This window comes from Lucilia cuprina, chromosome 3, assembly GCF_022045245.1.
Source record: "Lucilia cuprina isolate Lc7/37 chromosome 3, ASM2204524v1, whole genome shotgun sequence".
Lineage (NCBI taxonomy): Eukaryota > Metazoa > Arthropoda > Insecta > Diptera > Calliphoridae > Lucilia > Lucilia cuprina.
The window spans coordinates 33,288,348-33,308,666 of record NC_060951.1 but is presented as its reverse complement, the minus strand read 5'-3'; the positions used below and the strand labels follow the sequence as shown (position 1 = coordinate 33,308,666).

General features: G+C 31.2%; 1 protein-coding gene across 1 annotated transcript in view; it reads right to left on the bottom strand.

The window, feature by feature from the left end:
• Positions 1-9,264: 9,264 nt before the first annotated feature.
• Positions 9,265-20,319, bottom strand: part of LOC111686232 (phospholipid-transporting ATPase ABCA3) — a 47,561-nt gene continuing 36,506 nt past the window's right edge. The window contains exons 3-16 of the mRNA XM_046946079.1: positions 19,242-19,833; positions 19,039-19,182; positions 17,069-18,349; positions 16,662-16,995; positions 16,065-16,599; positions 15,032-15,378; positions 14,844-14,969; positions 14,559-14,783; positions 14,243-14,393; positions 13,445-13,621; positions 12,723-13,376; positions 12,552-12,662; positions 12,285-12,473; positions 9,265-9,796 (exon numbers count right to left, since the gene is read on the bottom strand). Of these exons, the coding sequence (XP_046802035.1) occupies positions 9,733-9,796; positions 12,285-12,473; positions 12,552-12,662; positions 12,723-13,376; positions 13,445-13,621; positions 14,243-14,393; positions 14,559-14,783; positions 14,844-14,969; positions 15,032-15,378; positions 16,065-16,599; positions 16,662-16,995; positions 17,069-18,349; positions 19,039-19,182; positions 19,242-19,833 (4,930 nt within the window). The 3' untranslated portion in view covers positions 9,265-9,732. The remainder of the gene's footprint in view (positions 9,797-12,284; positions 12,474-12,551; positions 12,663-12,722; positions 13,377-13,444; positions 13,622-14,242; positions 14,394-14,558; positions 14,784-14,843; positions 14,970-15,031; positions 15,379-16,064; positions 16,600-16,661; positions 16,996-17,068; positions 18,350-19,038; positions 19,183-19,241; positions 19,834-20,319) is intronic.

The window sequence follows — 20,319 nt, the reverse complement described above, 5'->3', positions numbered from 1 at the left end:
TCGTGCTATTACTATTTATAAGTGAATTTTGAACATTTTCTGAAGGGGAGATTATATGGGAGCTAGGGTCGAATAAAGCTCGACCCTTACAAGAAACGGCACTGTCATTTTGACTTTAATAAAACTGAGTTTTGAAGATTTTTTTAGACATTCTAGAACATGTCCCTACTATAGAGATGTAGGGTATAAAAAATTACTTTATCTAGGTAACTATTGTAGTTAGAATCTTCAAATTTTGTACGAAGATCTTTAACATTCATTTCAGCATTGGGGAAAAAATGGGTGGCCCTTCATTTAGGGCACCTTGGTACCTCACATATGAATTTGATACAAAAATTCCTTCATCAGGGATACTTCTAGAGTGAAAATCTTTAATTGTGCACGAACTAGTTTGAGACCCATGTAAACATTTCAGTAATAAATTGGTGGACTTTCTATAGGGGCTTGGCACCATCTACATAAATTAAATATATACAACTACTTGTGTATTTGAGAAACGATTAGAAAATATTAAAAAAGTGAGGTTTTTATTTAAATTGACATTAAGGTAGCAAAGCACACTGGGTATAGATAAGCCGAGGATCTACCTCGAGTGTTTGCCGGTTTACTTTTGTTTTTTTTCACTTATTTTATTAAACCCCTCATCTTCGTGAGAAGGGTATGAATGTCGAAGTGCTTACGTGAGTATCCTGCATGATGCCCTACCCCACTGTGGTTTTTTCATCAACTTGGTACTTTTTTGTTCTACAAAATGTATTTTTAGAATTTTCTATAATATTGAACATAGAAACATTATATTTAACATGTAGGGCCTTGTCTAGGTAAGAACCTATAAAAAGGGACTTTTTGGTACTTTTTTCGTTCAACAAAAGGTATTTTTTGAATTTTCTATAATATTGAACTTAGAAACATGAAATTAAGTATATAGAGCACGGATTAGGCGAAAACACATAAAAGGGGACTTTTTGGTACTTTTTCGATCTACAAAAGGTACTTTTTGAATTTTTTGTAATATATGAACTTTGAAACATTAAATTATGTATATAGAGCCCAGATTAGGCGAGAACACATAAAAGGGGACTTTTTTTGTTCTACAAAAGGTACTTTTTGAATTTTCTATAATATTGAACTTAGAAACATGAAATTAAGTATATAGAACCCGGATTAGGCGAGAATACATAAAACGGGACTTTTTGGTACTTTTTAGTTCTACAAAAGGTAGAATTTTCTATAATATTAAACCTAGAAACATGAAATTTAGCATGTAGGACCTTGACTAGGTAAGAACCTATAAAAAGGGACTTTTTGGTACTTTTTCGTTCTATAAGGTATTTTTTTAGAATTTTCTACAATATTAAACTTAGAAACATGAAATTAAGTATATAGAGCCCGGATTAGGCGAGAACACATAAAAGTGAAATTTTTTTTGTACTTTTTCGTTCTACAAAAGGTACTTTTTGAAATTTCTATAATGTCGAACTTAAAAACATGAAATTAAGTATGTAGAGTCTGGAATAAGTGAACCCATTAAATGGGACTTTTTGGTACCTTACCGTTTTGCAATTGGTAAATTTTGATTTTTGTAATAAAACTCGTACTGAATGTTTATTAACACATCATGATGAAGGGTATATTAAATTCGGCACAGCCGAATATAGAACTTTCATATATCCTCATTTGTATATTTTGTATGAAAAATTTTTATGGGGGAGGGGTAAATTTCCCTTTTCCAATGTGGATCCGTGGCTGGTATAGTAAGTAACATCAAGAGACTCCCCGAATTCTCACACCCATTTTATAATGCTCGCATTTTATGGATTATAGAAGAGAAGTAAAAAAGAAAGAAAATTACAATAATAACAATAAGAAAATGCAAATTGTAGCTAATTTGCATGTAACAGCAAAAACAACAAACAATATGTACTTCAACTCACATGTTCATTAGGATCGCCCTCTTTATATAGAGAATAAAGAAAGTACTGATGTTCCCACTAACATTTTGTAAGTAAAGTTATTTTACAATGTCTCAAAAAGGACATGGAAAAAGGACAGGAAAAATTATGTGTTTCACGACACAGCATCTCAGATCCCAGTTGTGATGGAGAAAATCTCAGGTCAGAGATATAACATGATAAACTTTTTCAAAAATTTATCATCTATGTAATCCAATGATAACCTTTAATCACAAACTTGTAATTTTCGGTGGAAATATTTGGAACTTGAATTTTGGGGCCACCCTAATGTACTTATATTGGATGACATTGTTGCTTCTTATTAACTGCTTTAAAGTTGTTGTTGTTGCTTAAGGGGTTATTTTAAACATCGTTGATTTAAATGTTTTCACACACACACTCACTCTGTAATGCATAATAATTTAAACGGACTTTTTTTAGACTTTTAAGACAACCAAATAAACAATAGTAATGATTTTGAAATTCAACTCTATTACACATATACATACATAAATATATACTAATTTTGTTTACCCCAAAATACCGCTTACTTTTTGCGAAATAGAAAAACCGGCAAAGGAAATCCAAAAACATAACCTCACACAATAGTTTTCATAATGTGTAAAAAAAGAGAACATTTACTCAGTGGAGACTTTACTATTCTCTCTCAAAGTTTAAAACATAAAGTGAAAACCTTTTTTACAGTGTTCAATGTTATCTTAACAGTTTATCCAGATGTTATTTAACATTATTTACTCTTAACATGTATGCTATTTAACAGTTGAGTTTTTACAAATCTCTTTTAATATTGAGAGTGCTGTTAATTTATTTCTTGTTTTCGTGCTTACAGTATGTTAGTTACATTTGTTTACCTTTACATTTTCTAACATTATTTTTCAGATCAACAAGTGTTTGCTAAAATTACCTTGTGTTTTACATGTGGTCTGTTATATTAACCGGTTTGTTTAGTAGTTTTTATTTTGGGTGACCATAGTTTGTTTTCACTTATTTACCGTAGAAAAGTTTACTTTTTGTCATAAAATATTAGATAATTGTACACTACTCCACTATAGTCTACACCCACCTTAAATCGGCTCAGAATCACTTTCCGAGTCGATTAAGCTATGTCCGTCTGTCCATGTAAACCTTGTGCGCACTTTACAGGTCGCAAATTTTAATATAATTTGATGAAATTTGACACATACTCTTCTTTTAGTACAAGGACGAACGCTATTGAAAATGATAGAAATCGGTCCATTATTTCACCTAGCCCCTATACAAAGGTCTCCACGAATAGAGCTTTTAAGCTCATAATGACCTTAAATGTTCTATTATGTCAATAAAAATCAGTAAAACTTAATTTTATATAACTTTAAACAACACTAATGATTTTTGTAATGATCGGGCCTCATTTGACCCTAGCCCGCATACAAACTCCCCTTCAGGAAATGACTTGAAGTTCAAAATTCATTTATAAACACTAATAACACAATTAAATTCTTCATAAATAACTTTAAAGTGGACAGAAATTCCTCTACTAAAATTTAGAAGGAGTGGCCCATATTTACCCGTATTCCCCTATAAGCCCTCTTGTAAAAAAATCATTTATTTATTTACTTATTTATTTATTTTTTTTTTTTTTTGTTAAATACATATAAAACTATTTCAAAATTATGTTAAGAAACAAATTAACGGCTTTATTATTGAGAAAAATTCTCCAAATTTCTAAAATATGCTGACTGGTGTAGGGTATCATATGGTAGGCCATGCCCAACTTTATATTCATACTTGTTTTAAAAGATTTTTTAATTTTTCCAAATTTTTAAAACAAATTATAAAAAAAAACCTTGTGAACGGTATCTTTTTGAGAAGATTATTCCAATATAGAAAATATAACCGATTTTCCTATTATTTTACCCTACAATGGTTCACAATCTAACTTTTACAAAATAAATCTTGTATCCCTAAACGGCTGATGCGATTATGGTCATATATCAAGATAAATGGAACGAAGATGAGACTATAGGGGTTCAAAGTAATTATAATAAAAAGTAATTTTTGAAATATTTGTGGACAGTTCCCTTATCATTTCTCTTCTCTATTCTGTGTTATCTTTGTTAGATGCCTACAATTCTGTTGATCCATTCAAACGTTCTGGTTTGACATTGAACCCATATTCTTCTAATCGTTGAAAAACTTTTTCTAAGTGATATAAATGTTGTTCATTGTCTTCACTATATATAAGAATATCTTCGATATACACAGACACGTAATCTAAACCCGTTAAAACTCAAACATTCTGAATGGAGTTGTAATTGCCGGCTTAAATATATCTTCTTCCGCTATTGGAATTTGGCGATGAGCACGAACTAAATCAATTTTAGAAAAAATATACTTATCTTTTATGTTCATATTTAAATCGTGAATATGAGGTTAGGGATATATGTCTGGTACAGTTACTACATTCAAACATCTAAAGTCACCGCACGGACGCCATTCGTTTGGGTCTTTCTTAGGAACCAAATGTAAAACACTTGAATTAGACGGTCTACAATAAGGACCATTTCTACACTCCTGATCAAATAACTTAGAATTTTACCACTTATAAACAAGGTAAACAAAACGATCTTTAATTAAAAATCTCTTTCTACAATCAGTTACACTAGACAACACTGAAAATGCTTTTTAAATAAAAATAGCTAATTCCTATGTATTTTTCACCTGCTGAGTTCAAAAATTGTTATGAAAATTTCCCAATAGTTCTTCTAGTTTCCGAGATATTGTGGTTTACTTAATTTCTCAGAACCGTTTCAATATTCATGGAGGTAATCTACATAAAATTATCTATCATTAGAGTATAATTATGATGACAGTTATTACAGGATATCTTAGATGTCCTGCAGCGAAGTTGAAAATTGTATTTTTCTCAGTTTATCCTTATAACTTTAATTAGTATCAATATATAACAATAACAAGATTTTTAAGTAACAATTGGAAATTCGTTAAAAATTTAGTGAAATTTTTTACTTTTTACAAATAAGAAACTTTGGAAGCAATAAGAACCCACAAACATCTACAACTATATATTTTTATACCCTTCACCTTCGTGAGAAGGGTATATATAAGTCTGTCATTCCGTTTGTAATTTCTATAATGTAATTTTCCGACCCCATAAATATATATATTCTGGATTCTTATAGGTAGCGGAGTTGATTAAGCTATGTCCGTCTGTCTGTCCGTCCGTCCGTCTGTCTGTCTGTCTGTCTGTCTGTCTGTCCGTCTGTGTGTTTGATGAAATCAGTTTTTAGAGGACCCCAGATATCGGCGAGATCCGAATCTTCAATAATTCTGTTAGACATGCTTTCGAGAAGATCGCTGTTTAAAATCAGCACAATCGGTCGATAAATAACGGAGATATGAGCAAAAATCCAAAACAACCTCTGAAAATTTCATCAAAAATGTCATATTTCATGCTTTGTTAAATAAGAAGAAGATGTACACATGTGTGTCGATGTAATTGGTTTTTCAACTGTGTATTTTGTTTTGGATGCTGTCATTGAGTTGTGTATTTTGTTTTTGTTTTGTTTTTGTGAATTCTGTTCGTATATGTGGATGTAGGTTGGTTTTATTGCATTGTTTATTTTGTTTTTGTTTTTCTGTGTTTTTCGTTATTTATGTTTAGATGTTTGTTGGTTTAGATGCCTTGTGTATTTTGTTTTTTATTTCGTTTAGCGTTGTTGTTGTTCATTTTGTTTTGCACTTGGCGTAATATTAATGTTGTCGGGAAAAAATTTAAAAAAAATAATATGTTTAAAATACACTATGGCGAAGGGTATATAAGATTTGGCACAGCCGAATATAGCACTCTTACTTGTTTTTAAATTAAGAACATTTCATATATCCAATTCACTATACATACGTATCGTATTGTTGTAGCATTATATGTCATTAATATTCCACAGATAAAATTTTTTGATACAAACACAAAAGAATAGTGAAAACTTACGACATACAATGTTACTGCAATTCGTGATTTTTTAAATGTTTTTTTACTTTTAACAAATATAAAACTTTAGAAGCAATAAAATCATTACAAACAACATAACAAGCATCTACAAACATCTACAACTATATTAAAAAAAAAAAACAATTAAGAAGTTATAGTCGGGCGAGGCCGACCATATAATACCCTACACCTGTATACGAATAAAATGTGATTAAGTTTTCATAGTAAAGCATTTAAGTTGAATTGTAACTTGCATCAGATATACTAAAGCCATTTACTGTTTAATAAAACTGTGGTTAAGTAAAATTTTGATGTAGGCTTTTTAGAGGGGCTAGGGTCAAATGAGACCCTTTAATTATAAAGTTCATCAGGGTCATCAAGACTAGTAGTGAACATGGTTTTGCAGCTTTTTGTCGAGATACGACTATATTAAACATAATTATGAACTTAAAAACACTATTTGGCCGGTTCAGTTCTATGGGGCCCAGGTGAAATAATGGACCGTTGTTAATTATTTTCAATCGGCTTCGTCTACAGAACCATAAATGATCATGTGCAAAATTTCATTGAGTTATCTTCAAAATTGCGACCTGTAGTTTGATCATAAGGTTTACAAGCTCTATTTGGGGGGTTCAGTTGTATGGGGGCCGATGTTAATCATTTTCAATAGGTTTCAACTCTGGGACAATAGAAGATCATGTACCAAATTTCATTTAATTATCTTTTGCGGCCTCTAGTTTGATTACAACGTTTACATGTATGGACGGACGGACAGACGGACGGACGACATAGCTAAATCGACGCAGAAATTCTGAGCCGATTTATATACTTTAAGGTAGGCACAGGACAAATATTATTGTGCGTTGCAAACCCAATATACCTCCCCACTAAAGTGGTGTAGGGTATAAATACAAATTTCTTTATATAAAATTAAATTAGGTAAATTTCAACAACTTCTTTTTTCCCATTTAATAAAAATTTTCCTTTATCAGGATACTAATATCGAATTTTTTTTTATGTCATAACAAAATATTGACACATTTTTAATATATTCGATACAAAATCTTAAAATCCTTTATATATTTTTAACTGCGTGGGATAAAAGAAATGTCTACATTTTTCTTTTATATCCCACAAATGTGTAAGTACATTTGTTTATACAAAAGTCACACAAAGTTACTCTATATAGTGGCTATAGTATTTTATCCTTATGGCGACAACAATCCCTTTGACCGGATGTAATCTTAAGAGATACTATAGTCTAAGTGCTTATTGTCATACACATGCCCAAAATGCCACAATATGTACCGAATACATATGTATTTGTATTTACGTATACTCTAGCAATATTTGGCAGTATGATAAACATTCCAAATATTCGCAATAACAAAGTAAAAACTTTAACTTCTTCTTCTAGTTGTGGATAAAATAATAGCACAACTTTGACTGTAGTTAAATTATTCAAAGCCCATAAGTCTTTTCATCCTGCAAAGCTCAGAAACGATCTTGTTTAACCCGATCAGAATTTAACAGAGTATTCTGTCATAATCTCTTTCAAAACATTTCCTAAAAGTCCTAAATTTAATGCTAAATTTTTCATCATACCTTTAATCTAAATCGAAAACATATAACTTTCGCTCAATGATTATTGCAAAATGACTTCTTTACTGCAATTTTCTAAATAAAAAACATTAAACGAGAAAGAAGTCCAAACACAAACTGCAATATATCTTAAATCTTAACATCTAGTTATAAAACTAAACGCACTGATTTTGTTAGTTTTTTTTTATAATGCAGCAAAATGTTATCATGTCATATATTTTTTACATTTATTGACATAAGTTCTACAAAAAAAATAAAACAAGAACACAAAGATATAGATTATGTCGTCCACCCAGAAATCTGCTAGTAATTTTGGCAAAGGTTCTAGAAAAATTTAGGTCAAATAAATCACTTTTCAGTAAAACTTTAATACACGACTAACTAAATATTTACTTAAATATTTTTTAATTATTCATTTCTTGTAAAAATTTTGTCAGACTCCGACAATTTTTTTTACAAAAAGTTCGTCAAAGTATAACAACTTTTCCAAACTAAAATTTCTTTAGATTCTAACAACATTCTTTTGTAAAAAGTTCGTCAAAGTAAACTTTTCTAGTAAAAAGTTCGTCAGAAACTGACAACTTTTTTAGTAGAAAGTTATTCAGATTGTAACAACTTTTTTTTTGAAAAAAATTGTTCAATTTTGACAACTTTTTCTAGTAAAAAGTTCGTCAGAGTCTGACAACTTTTTCTAGTAAAAAGATCGTCAGAGTCTGACAACTTTTTCTAGTAAAAAGATCGTCAGAGTCTGACAACTTTTTCTAGTAAAAAGTTCGTCAGAGTCTGACAACTTTTTCTAGTAAAAAGTTCGTCAGAGTCTGACAACTTTTTCTAGTAAAAAGTTCGTCAGAGTCTGACAACTTTTTCTAGTAAAAAGTTCGTCAGAGTCTGACAACTTTTTCTAGTAAAAAGTTCGTCAGAGTCTGACAACTTTTTCTAGTAAAAAGTTCGTCAGAGATTGGCAACTTTTTTAGTAGAACGTTCGTCAGATATTGGCAACTTTTTTAGTAGAACGTTATTCAGATTCTTACAACTTTTTCTTGAAAAAAATTGCTCAGTTTTTGACAACTATTCTTGAAAAAACGTTGTTCAGATTTAGACAACTTTTCTTGGAAAAAGTTGTTCATATTTTGACAACTTTTTCTAGTAAAAAGTTCGACAGAGTCTGACAATTTTTTTTAGTAAAAAGTTCCACAGAGTCTGACATTTTTTTTTGGAAAAAGTTCCACAGAGTCTGACAACTTTTTCTAGTAAAAAGTTCCACAGAGTCTGACAACTTTTTCTAGTAAAAAGTTCTACAGAGTTTGACCATTTTTTTAGTAAAAAGTTCCACAGAGTCTTATAACTATTTCTAGTAAAAAGTTTGTCAGAGTCTGACAACTTTTTGTAGTAAAAAGTTCGTCAGAGTCTGACAACTTTTTCTAATAAAAAGTTATATAGATGAGAGCTTATTCTAGTAAAAAGTTCGACAGAGTCTTATAGCTTTTTCTGGTAAAATTTAGATAAAAGTTGTTCAGTCTTGGATAAAATTTTCTAGTAAACCGTAGTTCAGACTTTGACAACTTTTTCTACTAAAAAATGGTTTAAACCTTGACAACTTTTTCTAGTAAAATGTTATTCAGATTCTGAGAACATTTTCTTGTAAAAAAGAATTCAATCAACTTCCCCAGAACTCAGCTGTTCAATCAAGAAAAGAGCTTTAAATTTCCATTTTTCTAATGTCATTTATTTGAGTAGTTTTAAGCACACATTTGTTTAAATACCATAATATATAGCTAAAATATAATTTGAATAAATTTTGTTAATAATACATTTATTAAATATTTTACTTAAAATTTTATAAATCACCAAAGTTTAGATATTTGTAATTAGCTAAATTTATACTATAGTTATAATAATTTCAATTTAATACTTATAAATATAAAAAAATAAAGTATAAATATAAAATATATATTTTAAAATTAGTTACAAACATATAAAATTTTAGGGGATTTCTCAATGAGATTTATTTGTTTCGATTTATTACTATATTTAAGTAATACATATTTGTAGATACACATTAGGTTAAAGCCTTAGAAAAATCTTCTTTGTTAAATTGTATCCTTAAAATTATTATACTCTGGCCTCCATTGCTATTGATGATGATCTAGGAGCTAGATCATTGGCTAAATCTCAGCTTTTGTTATTTGCACTCATACAGTTAAGGTTCGAAAGCCAAGTGAATGTTTTTGAAGTTCTGTAAGAAATGGAAATGAAATATTTAAATTGAGTTTTTTAGTAAAAAACTGTTTAGATTGTAACAGTATTTTCATGTAAAAAAATTGTTTAGACTCTCACCATAAATTCTATTTAAAAGTTATTCAGACTTGGATAACAACTTACATTGTCAGAATGATTTCTGGTTAAAAGTTGTTAGAATTCTGACAAATTTTTTCTAGATTTGTTGAGTGAAAAGTTTAAAAGTTGTTCAGACTCTATTAGATTTTTCTATTAAATTTTTTTAGGACAACTTATTATTGTAAAAAGTTGTTACAATCTGACAATTTTTTGTAGCAAAATGTTATTCAGATTTTAACAACTTTTTTTTTAGTTAAAATTTGTTTAGATTCTGATATTTTTTTCTAGTAAAAAGTTTTTCAGATTCTTACAAACTTTTTTACTAAAAAGATTTTCAGACTCTGAGATCTTTTTAGTAAAAACACTCTTCTTCAGACTAGCACAACTTTGTTCAGATTCTGCCAACTTTTTCTAATAAAAACTTGTTAAGATTCTGACAACCTTTTCTAATAAAACCTTGTTCAGATTCTGACAACCTTTTCTAATAAAAAGTTGTTCAGATTCTGACAACTTTTTCTAATAAAAATTTGTTCAGATTCTGACAACTTTTTCTAATAAAAAATTGTTCAGATTCTGACAACTTTTTCTAATAAAAATTTGTTCAGATTCTGACAACTTTTTCTAATAAAAAGTTGTTCAGATTCTGACAACTTTTTCTAATAAAAAGTTGTTCAGATTCTGACAACTTTTTCTAATAAAAAGTTGTTCAGATGCTTACAACTTTTTCTAATAAAAACTTATTCAGATTCTGACAAATTTTCTAATAAAAAGTTGTTTAGATTCTGACAACTTTTTCTAATAAAAACTTGTTCAGATTCTGACAACCTTTTCTAATAAAAACTTGTTCAGATTCTGACAACTTTTTGTAGTAATAAGTTGTTCAGATTTTGACAACTTTTTCTAATAAAAACTTGTTCGGATTCTGACAACCTTTTCTAATAAAAACTTGTTCAGATTCTGACAACCTTTTCTAATAAAAACTTGTTCGGATTCTGACAACCTTTTCTAATAAAAACTTGTTCAGATTCTGACAACCTTTTCTAATAAAAAGTTGTTCAGATTCTGACAACTTTTTCTAATAATAAGTTGTTCAGATTCTGACAACTTTTTCTAATAAAAAGTTGTTCAAATTCTAACAACTTTTTCCAATAAAAAGTTGTTCAGATTCTGACAACCTATTCTAATAAAAACTTGTTCAGATTCTGACAATTTTTTCTAATAAAAACTTGTTCAGATTCTGACAACCTTTTCTAATAAAAACTTGTTCAGATTCTGACAACCTTTTCTAATAAAAACTTGTTCAGATTCTGACAACCTTTTCTAATAAAACCTTGTTCAGATTCTGACAACCAAGTTTTTATTAGAAAAAACTTGTTCAGATTTTGACAACCTTTTCTAATAAAAACTTGTTCAGATTCTGACAACTTTTTCTAACAAAAAGTTGTTCAGATTCTGACAAGATTCATTTAAATGCTGACTATTTCTTTGGTAAAAAGTTGTTCCAGTTCCTTGGAACTTAATCCAAGTTCTAGTTCAGTTCTGATTCCGTTCTGATTCAGTTCTTATTCAGTTCTAGTTTAGTTCTGATTCAGTTCTAGTTTAGTTCTGATTCAGTTCTAGTTCAGTTCTAGGTTAGTTCTAGTTCAGTTCTAGTTCAGTTCTAGTTCAGTTCTAGTTCAATTCTAGTTCAGTTCTAGTTCAGTTCTAGTTCAGTTCTAGTTCAGTTCTAGTTCAGTTCTAATTCAGTTCTGATTCAGTTCTAGTTTCGTTCTGATTCAGTTGTAGTTCAGTTCTAGTTCAGTTCTAGTTCAGTTCTAGTTCAGTTATAGTTCAGTTATAGTTCAGTTCTGATTTAGTTCTGATTCAGTTCCAGTTTAGTTCTGATTCAGATCTAGTTCATTGCACAAAGAGTGCAATGTTAAAAAGTTTTTAAGATGATTAATAAATAAAAAACCTTTAAACCGAATAATATCGATGAATAAGAAAACACATAAGAAATATTAAAAAAATTAAAATGTTAGTAAAAATAAATCAAATAAATAAATAAATTTTATTTAAAAATAATTTAATTAAAATAAAAAAATATTTACTTAAATAAACTACTTATTAAGCCATTAACTTAAAACTTGTTACTACAAAAGTCATATAAATTTGTAGTTGATTTTTGTTACTTTGTCTTATTAAGTACACAAAAAAAGCTTAAAAAACTAAAAAAATATTTATTTTTTAAATAAAGCATAAAATTATTAAAAAGGAATGCATTATATTGTTGGTGTTAGCGTGTGCAGGTTAAATGTTTGTAAAGTGGGTGTAAAAAGTTTTGTGAAAGTTTGTGATCAAAAACCAAAATAAAAACAAATGTTTTTTTGATTGTTTCTCAAGCTCACTTGACTTGTCGGGGATCTTCTCTTTGATATTTGGCAAAATCTAAGAAAATTTCCTCTAGTGTAGTCTGGGATATTGAATAATCCTCGATGTTTAAATCATCACGATTACGTTCCATGAGACCAAAGATTTTCGACCATTTAATACTAGAAAGGGGAATGTAGAAGGTGAGAATACCTTGGTATTCCTCTCTGTAGTTGAAAAGAGGGAAAAAAGGTGGAGTTAATTGTAATTTTTGTAAAATAATATATTTGTGTTGTTGTACTTACTGTAAGATGGCTTGTGGAAATTCTCTTTCCACAAATGCCTTAACATTTTCTATATCCACACTCATAATGTGGGCCGGCGCTAAAGTTTCATCGGCATTTAAGATAATGGAGCTAACGAAATAAACAATTTACAAAAACCATTCAAAACAAATTCTTGAAAATTTTACTCACTTTCTTATCTTCATCATATCATCATTACGTTTTACTTTAATCTTTAATATCAGACCCTTTGAAAATTTATTCTTTAAATGTTGTGTAGATCCAATACATTTAAATTCACCATTCACCATAATGGCTAGACGGGTACACAATGCCTCACATTCTTCCATACTGTGAGAGGTTAATACGATGGATTTGCCCGAATCACGTATACGACAAACCATATTCCATAGCTGACGTCTGGCTGCTGGATCCATACCGGTGGTGGGTTCATCCAAATATATAACCGAAGGACTACCGATCACCGATATAGCAGTACTTAATTTACGTTTATTGCCTCCACTGTAAGCTTTTGTTTCTTTATCTAAATGTTTCATGAAACCAAATGATTTGGCCAATTCCTCTGTTATATATTTAATACGATCCTTATGAATGCCTCTGAGTAAACAGAATATCTTTAAAGTTTCACGACCTGTTAAATCTTCCAAGAGAGCATCAAATTGTGGACAATAGCCAATTTCCTTATATATTTCATTCATATCGGAGGCTAAGTTAAGACCCTTAACATAAGCGCTACCGAAAGTGATGCGTTCATCACCAGTCATCATTTTAAAGGTTGTGGTTTTGCCGGCGCCGTTAACACCCAACAAACCAAAACATTCAACTCTGTAATAACACAAAAATAGGAATTTTAAAACCTTTCGATAGCTTCGTCTAAATGAAGATCAACTTACGGTTTGACACACAGCGATACTTGGTTGACAGCCAAAAATTTTCCATAATATTTCGTAACACGATCTAAAACCAGATTTGTAACTGTTAACTCAGATTCTGACATATTCAATATACGTTGTTTTTCATTATCTACATCTTCATCAAAATAACCATCTTCGGGTGGTGGTGGAGGTTTACTGGAAATATTAAAATTATTTGAAAACTTATGTTTCATTTCAAGTTCGGTTCTAGGTTCTGATCTAATTCAGTTTTGGTATCGTTAAGTTCTAGTTTAGTTCTAATTCAGTTCTTGTTCAGTTCTGGTTCAGTTCTAGTTTAGTTCTAGTTCAGTTCTAGGTTCAGTTTTAGTTAAGTTCTAGTTTAGTTCTAGTTCAGTTCTAGTTCAGTTCGACTTCAGTTCTAGTTCAGTTCTAGTTTACTATAGTTCAGTTCTGGTTCAGTTCTAGTACAGTTCCAGTTCAGTTCTAGTTCAGTTCTAGTTCAGTGCTAGTTCAGTTCTAGTTCAATTCTAGTTCAGTTCTAGTTCAGTTCTACTTCAGTTCTAGTTCAGTTCTAGTTCAGTTCTAGTTCAGTTCTAGTTCAGTTCTAGTTCAGTTCTAGTTCAGTTCCAGTTCAGTTCTAGTTCAGTTCTAGTACAGTTCTAGTTCAGTTCTAGTTCAGTTCTAGTTCAGTTCAAGTTCAGTTCTAGTTTAGTTCTAGTTCAGTTCTAGTTTAGTTCTAGTTCAGTTTTAGTTCAGTTCTAATTCGGTTCTAGTTCCGCTCTAGTTCTGTTTATTAATTTGAAATTTATTACATACAAACTTCTTTGTTTGATTTTATAAATCAGTTCACTAACTAGACTGTATTCCCGTATTATTATGATTAAGAAAAATATAACAGCTGTCACCACCATATAAACGGTTTCAGGTAAAACACCAGGTTCGTCCCAGGCGAAATAAGGAATAGTGTCTAAAAAAAGAATTAAATTAATGTTAGAAAAACATTATACAGTCAAAGAAGTGAAACACATTAATTAAAATAACTCTTAATTGCAAACAATATACACCACAATTTGCCCATTTCTAGGTAAGTTATAAAACCATAATTACACTCTAAAATAATATGATAACTTACTACAACATTTTGGTACTAATTGACATCTCAAGCCATCTGGTAAAATAGCAATAAGATTGTTGCTGCAAGCTTCACGGGTAGCCACATTTATATAAAGCTTATTTAAACCCATAGCTAAAGAGAAATGAGGGAATATTCTAAAGAACCAGCCCAATAAATTGGCAGTGTCCTTGGTATCGAAGAAATCAAACGACATAACTATAACCACTATAAACAAAGCCATACCTAAGAACAAACAACAACAATTAGTGTATATTCGTCGATATTTTAAAATGATGTACTTACCCGCAAATATATTTATTATAGAAACTCTGGCAAAACCCGTAGCAGGTTCAGTGAAATAAAACGAAATCAAATAGGTAAATGGAAGCACAGAAAAACCGAATAGCATAATAATCAAGAAATAGCGAGCTGAAAAAATTCGTACATCAAACAAAATTACCTAATATTTAGCTTGGAATTCAAAAACTTACCCAGATCACCGAATGACGAAAAGTTCTGCTCCTGCCAACAGGCTATGGTGGCTACAACTATAATAGCGGTAAGAGCAAATGTCAAAATATCCCATAACAATTGTGACAACCAGAATGTCCAAACTTTAACGCCGCCCACAAATTGCAATAGTTTAGAGCGGGTTTCACGTTCTTTAATCAAAAACAATATATAAAAGGCACTAACGAAACAGAAGCAGAAACACAAATTGGTGGATAGCTGTGTGCCCAAATTATTGCCAGTGTTTAATTGTGTTAGACGGGTATCAGTAGTATAGGGCAGAGGAGCATTGGTAATTGTAATCTGATAAGTGTCGTTCATTAAGGCTCTGAAAATATGAAAATAAAAAAAATAAATAAATAAATAAAAATATAAGCGAATTTTTCTCCTGCCTCAGTTCTAATTTTATTCTAGTTCAGTTCAAGATCAGTTCTAGTTCAGTTCTAATTCATTTTTAGTTAAGTTCTAGTTCAGTTCTAGTTTACTATAGTTCAGTTCTGGTTCAGTTCTAGTTTCAGTTGAGTTCTAGTTCAGTTCTAGTTTCAGTTGAGTTCTAGTTCAGTTCTAGTTCAGTTCTAGTTCAGTTCTAGTTCAGTTCTAGTTCAGTTCTAGTTCAGTTCTAGTTTAGTTCTAGTTCAGTTCTAGTTTAATTCTAGTTCAGTTCTAGTTCAGTTCTAGTTCAGTTCTAGTTCAGTTCTAGTTCAGTTCTAGTTCAGTTCTAGTTCAGTTCTAGTTCAGTTCTAGTTCAGTTCTAGTTCAGTTCTAGTTCAGTTCTAGTTCAGTTCTAGTTCAGTTCTAGTTCAGTTCTAGTTCAGTTCTAGTTCAGTTCTAGTTCAGTTCTAGTTCAATTCTAGTTTAGTTCTAGTTCAGTTTTAGTTCAGTTCAAGTTCAGATCTAGTTCAGTTCTAGTTCAATTCAAGTTCAGTTCAAGTTCCGTTCTATGTTATGTTCTAGTTTACTTCCAATTCAATTTTTAATTCTCTTCTATTTCAATTCTTATTCAGTTGTACTCACTTGATCATGGCATTATGCACCAAATTCACTGTCAAAGGTGCTGTATGTAAAGGTTGATTATTAAGCCAAGCAGTAATGTTGTTAGGTCTTATGGAAGCCGCAGCCAAATATCTCGAATTAATGCGCACTTGTATTTCTTTACCCAAATCCAAAATGTAATTACTGAAGCTTTGTTCACCCGTTTCACGGAATTCATAATCACTGCCATACGATGAGGCTATACTCTTATACTTATCAGCTATTTTGTAGGACAAGGAGTCCGTTGTCACATTGTTATCTACTTCCATAACCGTAACAGCCAAAGGATATTGAGTTAAACCCATAGTCATGGGCTGTAGTTCATTAAAGGTACCTTGAGTGCGAGTTATTAAAATAGTAACAGTAACAAAGAAAATGGGCATAATATTTTGTATAAGGAAGAGTAATTTATTGCGATAGGTGTAGAGGAATTTCTTTAACATCATGGCACTCCATTGATTGGTCAAAAGATTGACACCCTTTAGCAAATGAGTATTTTCAGTGAATAAACCTTCAGCTGTTAGGAAAAAATAATTTGTTTAAAAAGTGTTTTATGGAAGCAAAATAAAGAAAACTTACAAGTTATAGATTCTACATCATCATCGGCATAACCAGTACCACCATTCATTATGGCGCTGGCATTTTTACGACTACCATCATTGGCATTTTCAGCTCCCACTTTCATAAATACCTCTTCCAATGATGTAATGCCTATACCGTAACCATTAAGTTTTAAATCCTCTGATTGTTCTTCCAAGGAACCAAACATTTCTTCGAATTTACTGGAGTAGTTGTCTGGTAATTGATAGGATAATTCGGCACCAATATCGGCTTCCGGTTGCAAATCGGGTATATATGTTTGCAATAAGCTGGTAATTTCTTCAGCATTACAACCATCACGTTTAACACAAATCTATAGATAAGCAGAAAGATATTTCATTTACAGATAAATATACATACGTTTCTATATCAAGACTTTCACTAACCAATCTATAACCCGAACCATATTTCTTTTTCAAAAAGAACGAAGTACCATGACATTTTAATTCACCATCACACATAATCGCTATACGATCACCCAAAACATCAGCTTCGTCCATGAAATGAGTAGTCAACAAAATAGTACGTCCCACCTTTTCACCTTGCAGCAGATCCCATAATTGACGGCGAGCCGAAGGATCCATACCCGAACTGGGTTCATCACATAAAACAACTTTCGTATTGCCGGTCAAAGCACAACAAACAGATAATTTACGTTTCATGCCGCCCGAAAGTTTTTTTGAGGCCACATTAGCTTTGTCTTCCAACTCGATCATTTTTACATATTTATCTACTTCCCGCTTAATATCATCACCCTGAAGACCCTTCAAACGACTAAAGAATGTCAAATGCTCGGCCACGGTTAAATCATCAAACAAAACATTATGTTGGGGACAAACACCCAATGACATTCTAGCTCCCTCTATATTAGTACGTATATCACTGCCATTTATAATGGCCGTTCCTGCAGTGGGAGGGAACATACCGGTCAACATGGAAATGGTGGTAGTTTTACCAGCACCATTATGACCCAACAAAACTGTAATTTCATCTTCATACATATTCACCGACAAACCTTTCACCGCCATTTTATCACCAAACTTCTTTTTCAAATTCTTAACCTGTAAACCCACATGTTTACCCGAAGGTTCTGGTTCAAAAGCATCAGGATTTTGTCTTTCTATATGACCGTTTGGTATATCCTCTACACCAATATAATCCTTTTCGCCACACCAAAATTTGGCGGTGAAAATAAAATTCCATTTCTTTGGCACACCAAATTCACCGGGGAATATTTGCTCAACATACAAACATATACACATATAAAGAACACAGGAAGCCAACATTATTAGTATAATATAACCCACTGTAAGATTGTCATCAACATTGACTGGAGTGAAGAGATTGCTCCATTGGAAACCCTCTCCAGTACCTTCAAATTCGAGTATTAATTTGAATGCAAAGCCCATAGCAGTATTGGAAACTAAACACCAACCAAGTTTGGAGCCCAAACTTAGCTGATCGTACGTCTGTATGGTAAAGGAGAATGGCATGTAGGCAATGAACCACACTAAACCGGTAACGGCCGCTGCGGTACTGGCCCTTGAGAAAAATGTGGCCATCATGAAACAGAAACAAATGCTTGTAATGATGTAGATCAGCATGAAGAAAAGTAGAACGGACCAATCGGCATGTGTTAAGACTGCGACATCATCAGCCCAACGGATCTGTAAAAAGAAGCAAAAAAAAATAGTTTTCGATCTGTTTCATTTTTAGTTCATTTTTAGTTTTTAGTTCAGTTCTAGTTCAGTTCTAGTTCAGTTCTAGTTCAGTTCTAGCTCAGTTCTAGACCAGTTATAGTTAGGTTCTAGTTCAGTTCTAGTTCAGTTCTTATTCAGTTCTTGTTCAGTTCTAGTTCAGTTCTAGTTCAGTTCTAGTTCAGTTCTAGACCAGTTATAGTTAGGTTCTAGTTCAGTTTTAGTTCAGTTCTAGTTCAGTTCTAGTTCTGTTCTAGTTCAGTTCTAGTTCAGTTCTAATTCAGTTCTAGTTCAGTTCTAGTTCAGTTCTAGTTCAGTTCTAGTTCAGTTCTAGTTCAGTTCTAGTTCAGTTCAGTTCTAGTTCAGTTCTAGTTCAGTTCTAGTTCAGTTCTAGTTCAGTTCTAGTTCAGTTCTAGTTCAGTTCTAGTTCAGTTCTAGTTCAGTTCTAGTTCAGTTCTAGTTCAGTTCTAGTTCAGTTCTAGTTCAGTTCTAGTTCAGTTATAGTTCAGTTATAATTCAGTTATAGTTCAGTTCTAGTTCAGTTCTAGTTCAATTCTAGTTCAATTCTAGTTAAGTTCTAGTTCAGTTCTAGTTCATTTCTAGTTCAGTTCTGCTTCAAGTTCACAAATAATTATATTCAAGATCCATTTTTAACTTACTTTCATTAAAATTGTGATCAATATGGCCGATATGCTCAACATTATAAATGATTTAACAAACCATGCCGTCCAGTGGATCCAGTTATTTAAACCCATGATTTTCATAACTTCCTTCAACTGTTTCTCTTTTTCAGCTGTTATATACTAAAGGCAAATACAACATCATTTAATAGATATTATGCAAGAATCATACAAGAACTAACCTTAACAATATAAGTACAAGGATAAATAAAACTTAAAAGTATAATCAATGACATGATAGATGATAGACCCTCCAATAGGGGATCAAATATATAAGCCGGATACGGATAACGTTGCATATACACATAAGGCAAATCACTTTTATTTGTAACTAGTTTCATATAAGCCATTGAAATAGCATTTTGTACGGGTAAGAAACCTTCACGCAAATAACCTACAGGCAAACCACCATCTTGAGAATCAGCATTTCTTGGTCCCGACAAATCGATTGGCATAAAAAGCTTCATTGTCAGCCAGGTCATGGGTAAATTCGATGACGATGTTCGCAATTCACTTGGAAAACGTAAAGCAAATGAGAAATCCTTTGGGTATGTGTCAATATCACTCCAACTATCATTAAATTGTACTCCCGTTAAATGTTTGCCACCTTCCAGATTATTTTGCATTGTTATAGCATTTTCATAGCCCTGAATACCTTGTAAATTCAAAGCATTAGCAGCTTCTTGAACGATTTGCTCTAGTATAGGATTTTTTGGTGCATAGCCTAGGGAGAGTGGAACCGATTTTGCATTGGGCAAATCCGCCATGGTAGTTCTAAAGAAAAGAGAAATAAATAGTAATTTTTAATTATACAACTTTTTGTTAGAAAGTTAATGAGTTATAATACAACTACTTATTATTTGGGGTTTTAATATAGTTAATATACACTAAGGTTATTTAAAATTTCTCATATAATATTAGTATAATTAGTGACCACTAAGAATCTAATTAATTTAATCTACTTCTACTAATATCTATATTATTATGAATTAAAATAACCTTTTGACTAATATACTTCTTCTTGTTATGGAATTTGAGACTAGACATGAAATAACAAATCCAATAATGAAATGAATAAAAAATGTTACTTTTATAAATATTTTTTTAACATACAAAAACTAAACTAAAACTGAACAAGAAGAGCGTTAAAATAGAACTAGAACAGAACTAGAGCAGAACTAGAACAGAACTAGAACAGAATTAGAACAGAACTAGAACAGAACTAGAACAGAACTAGAACAGAACTAGAACAGAACTAGA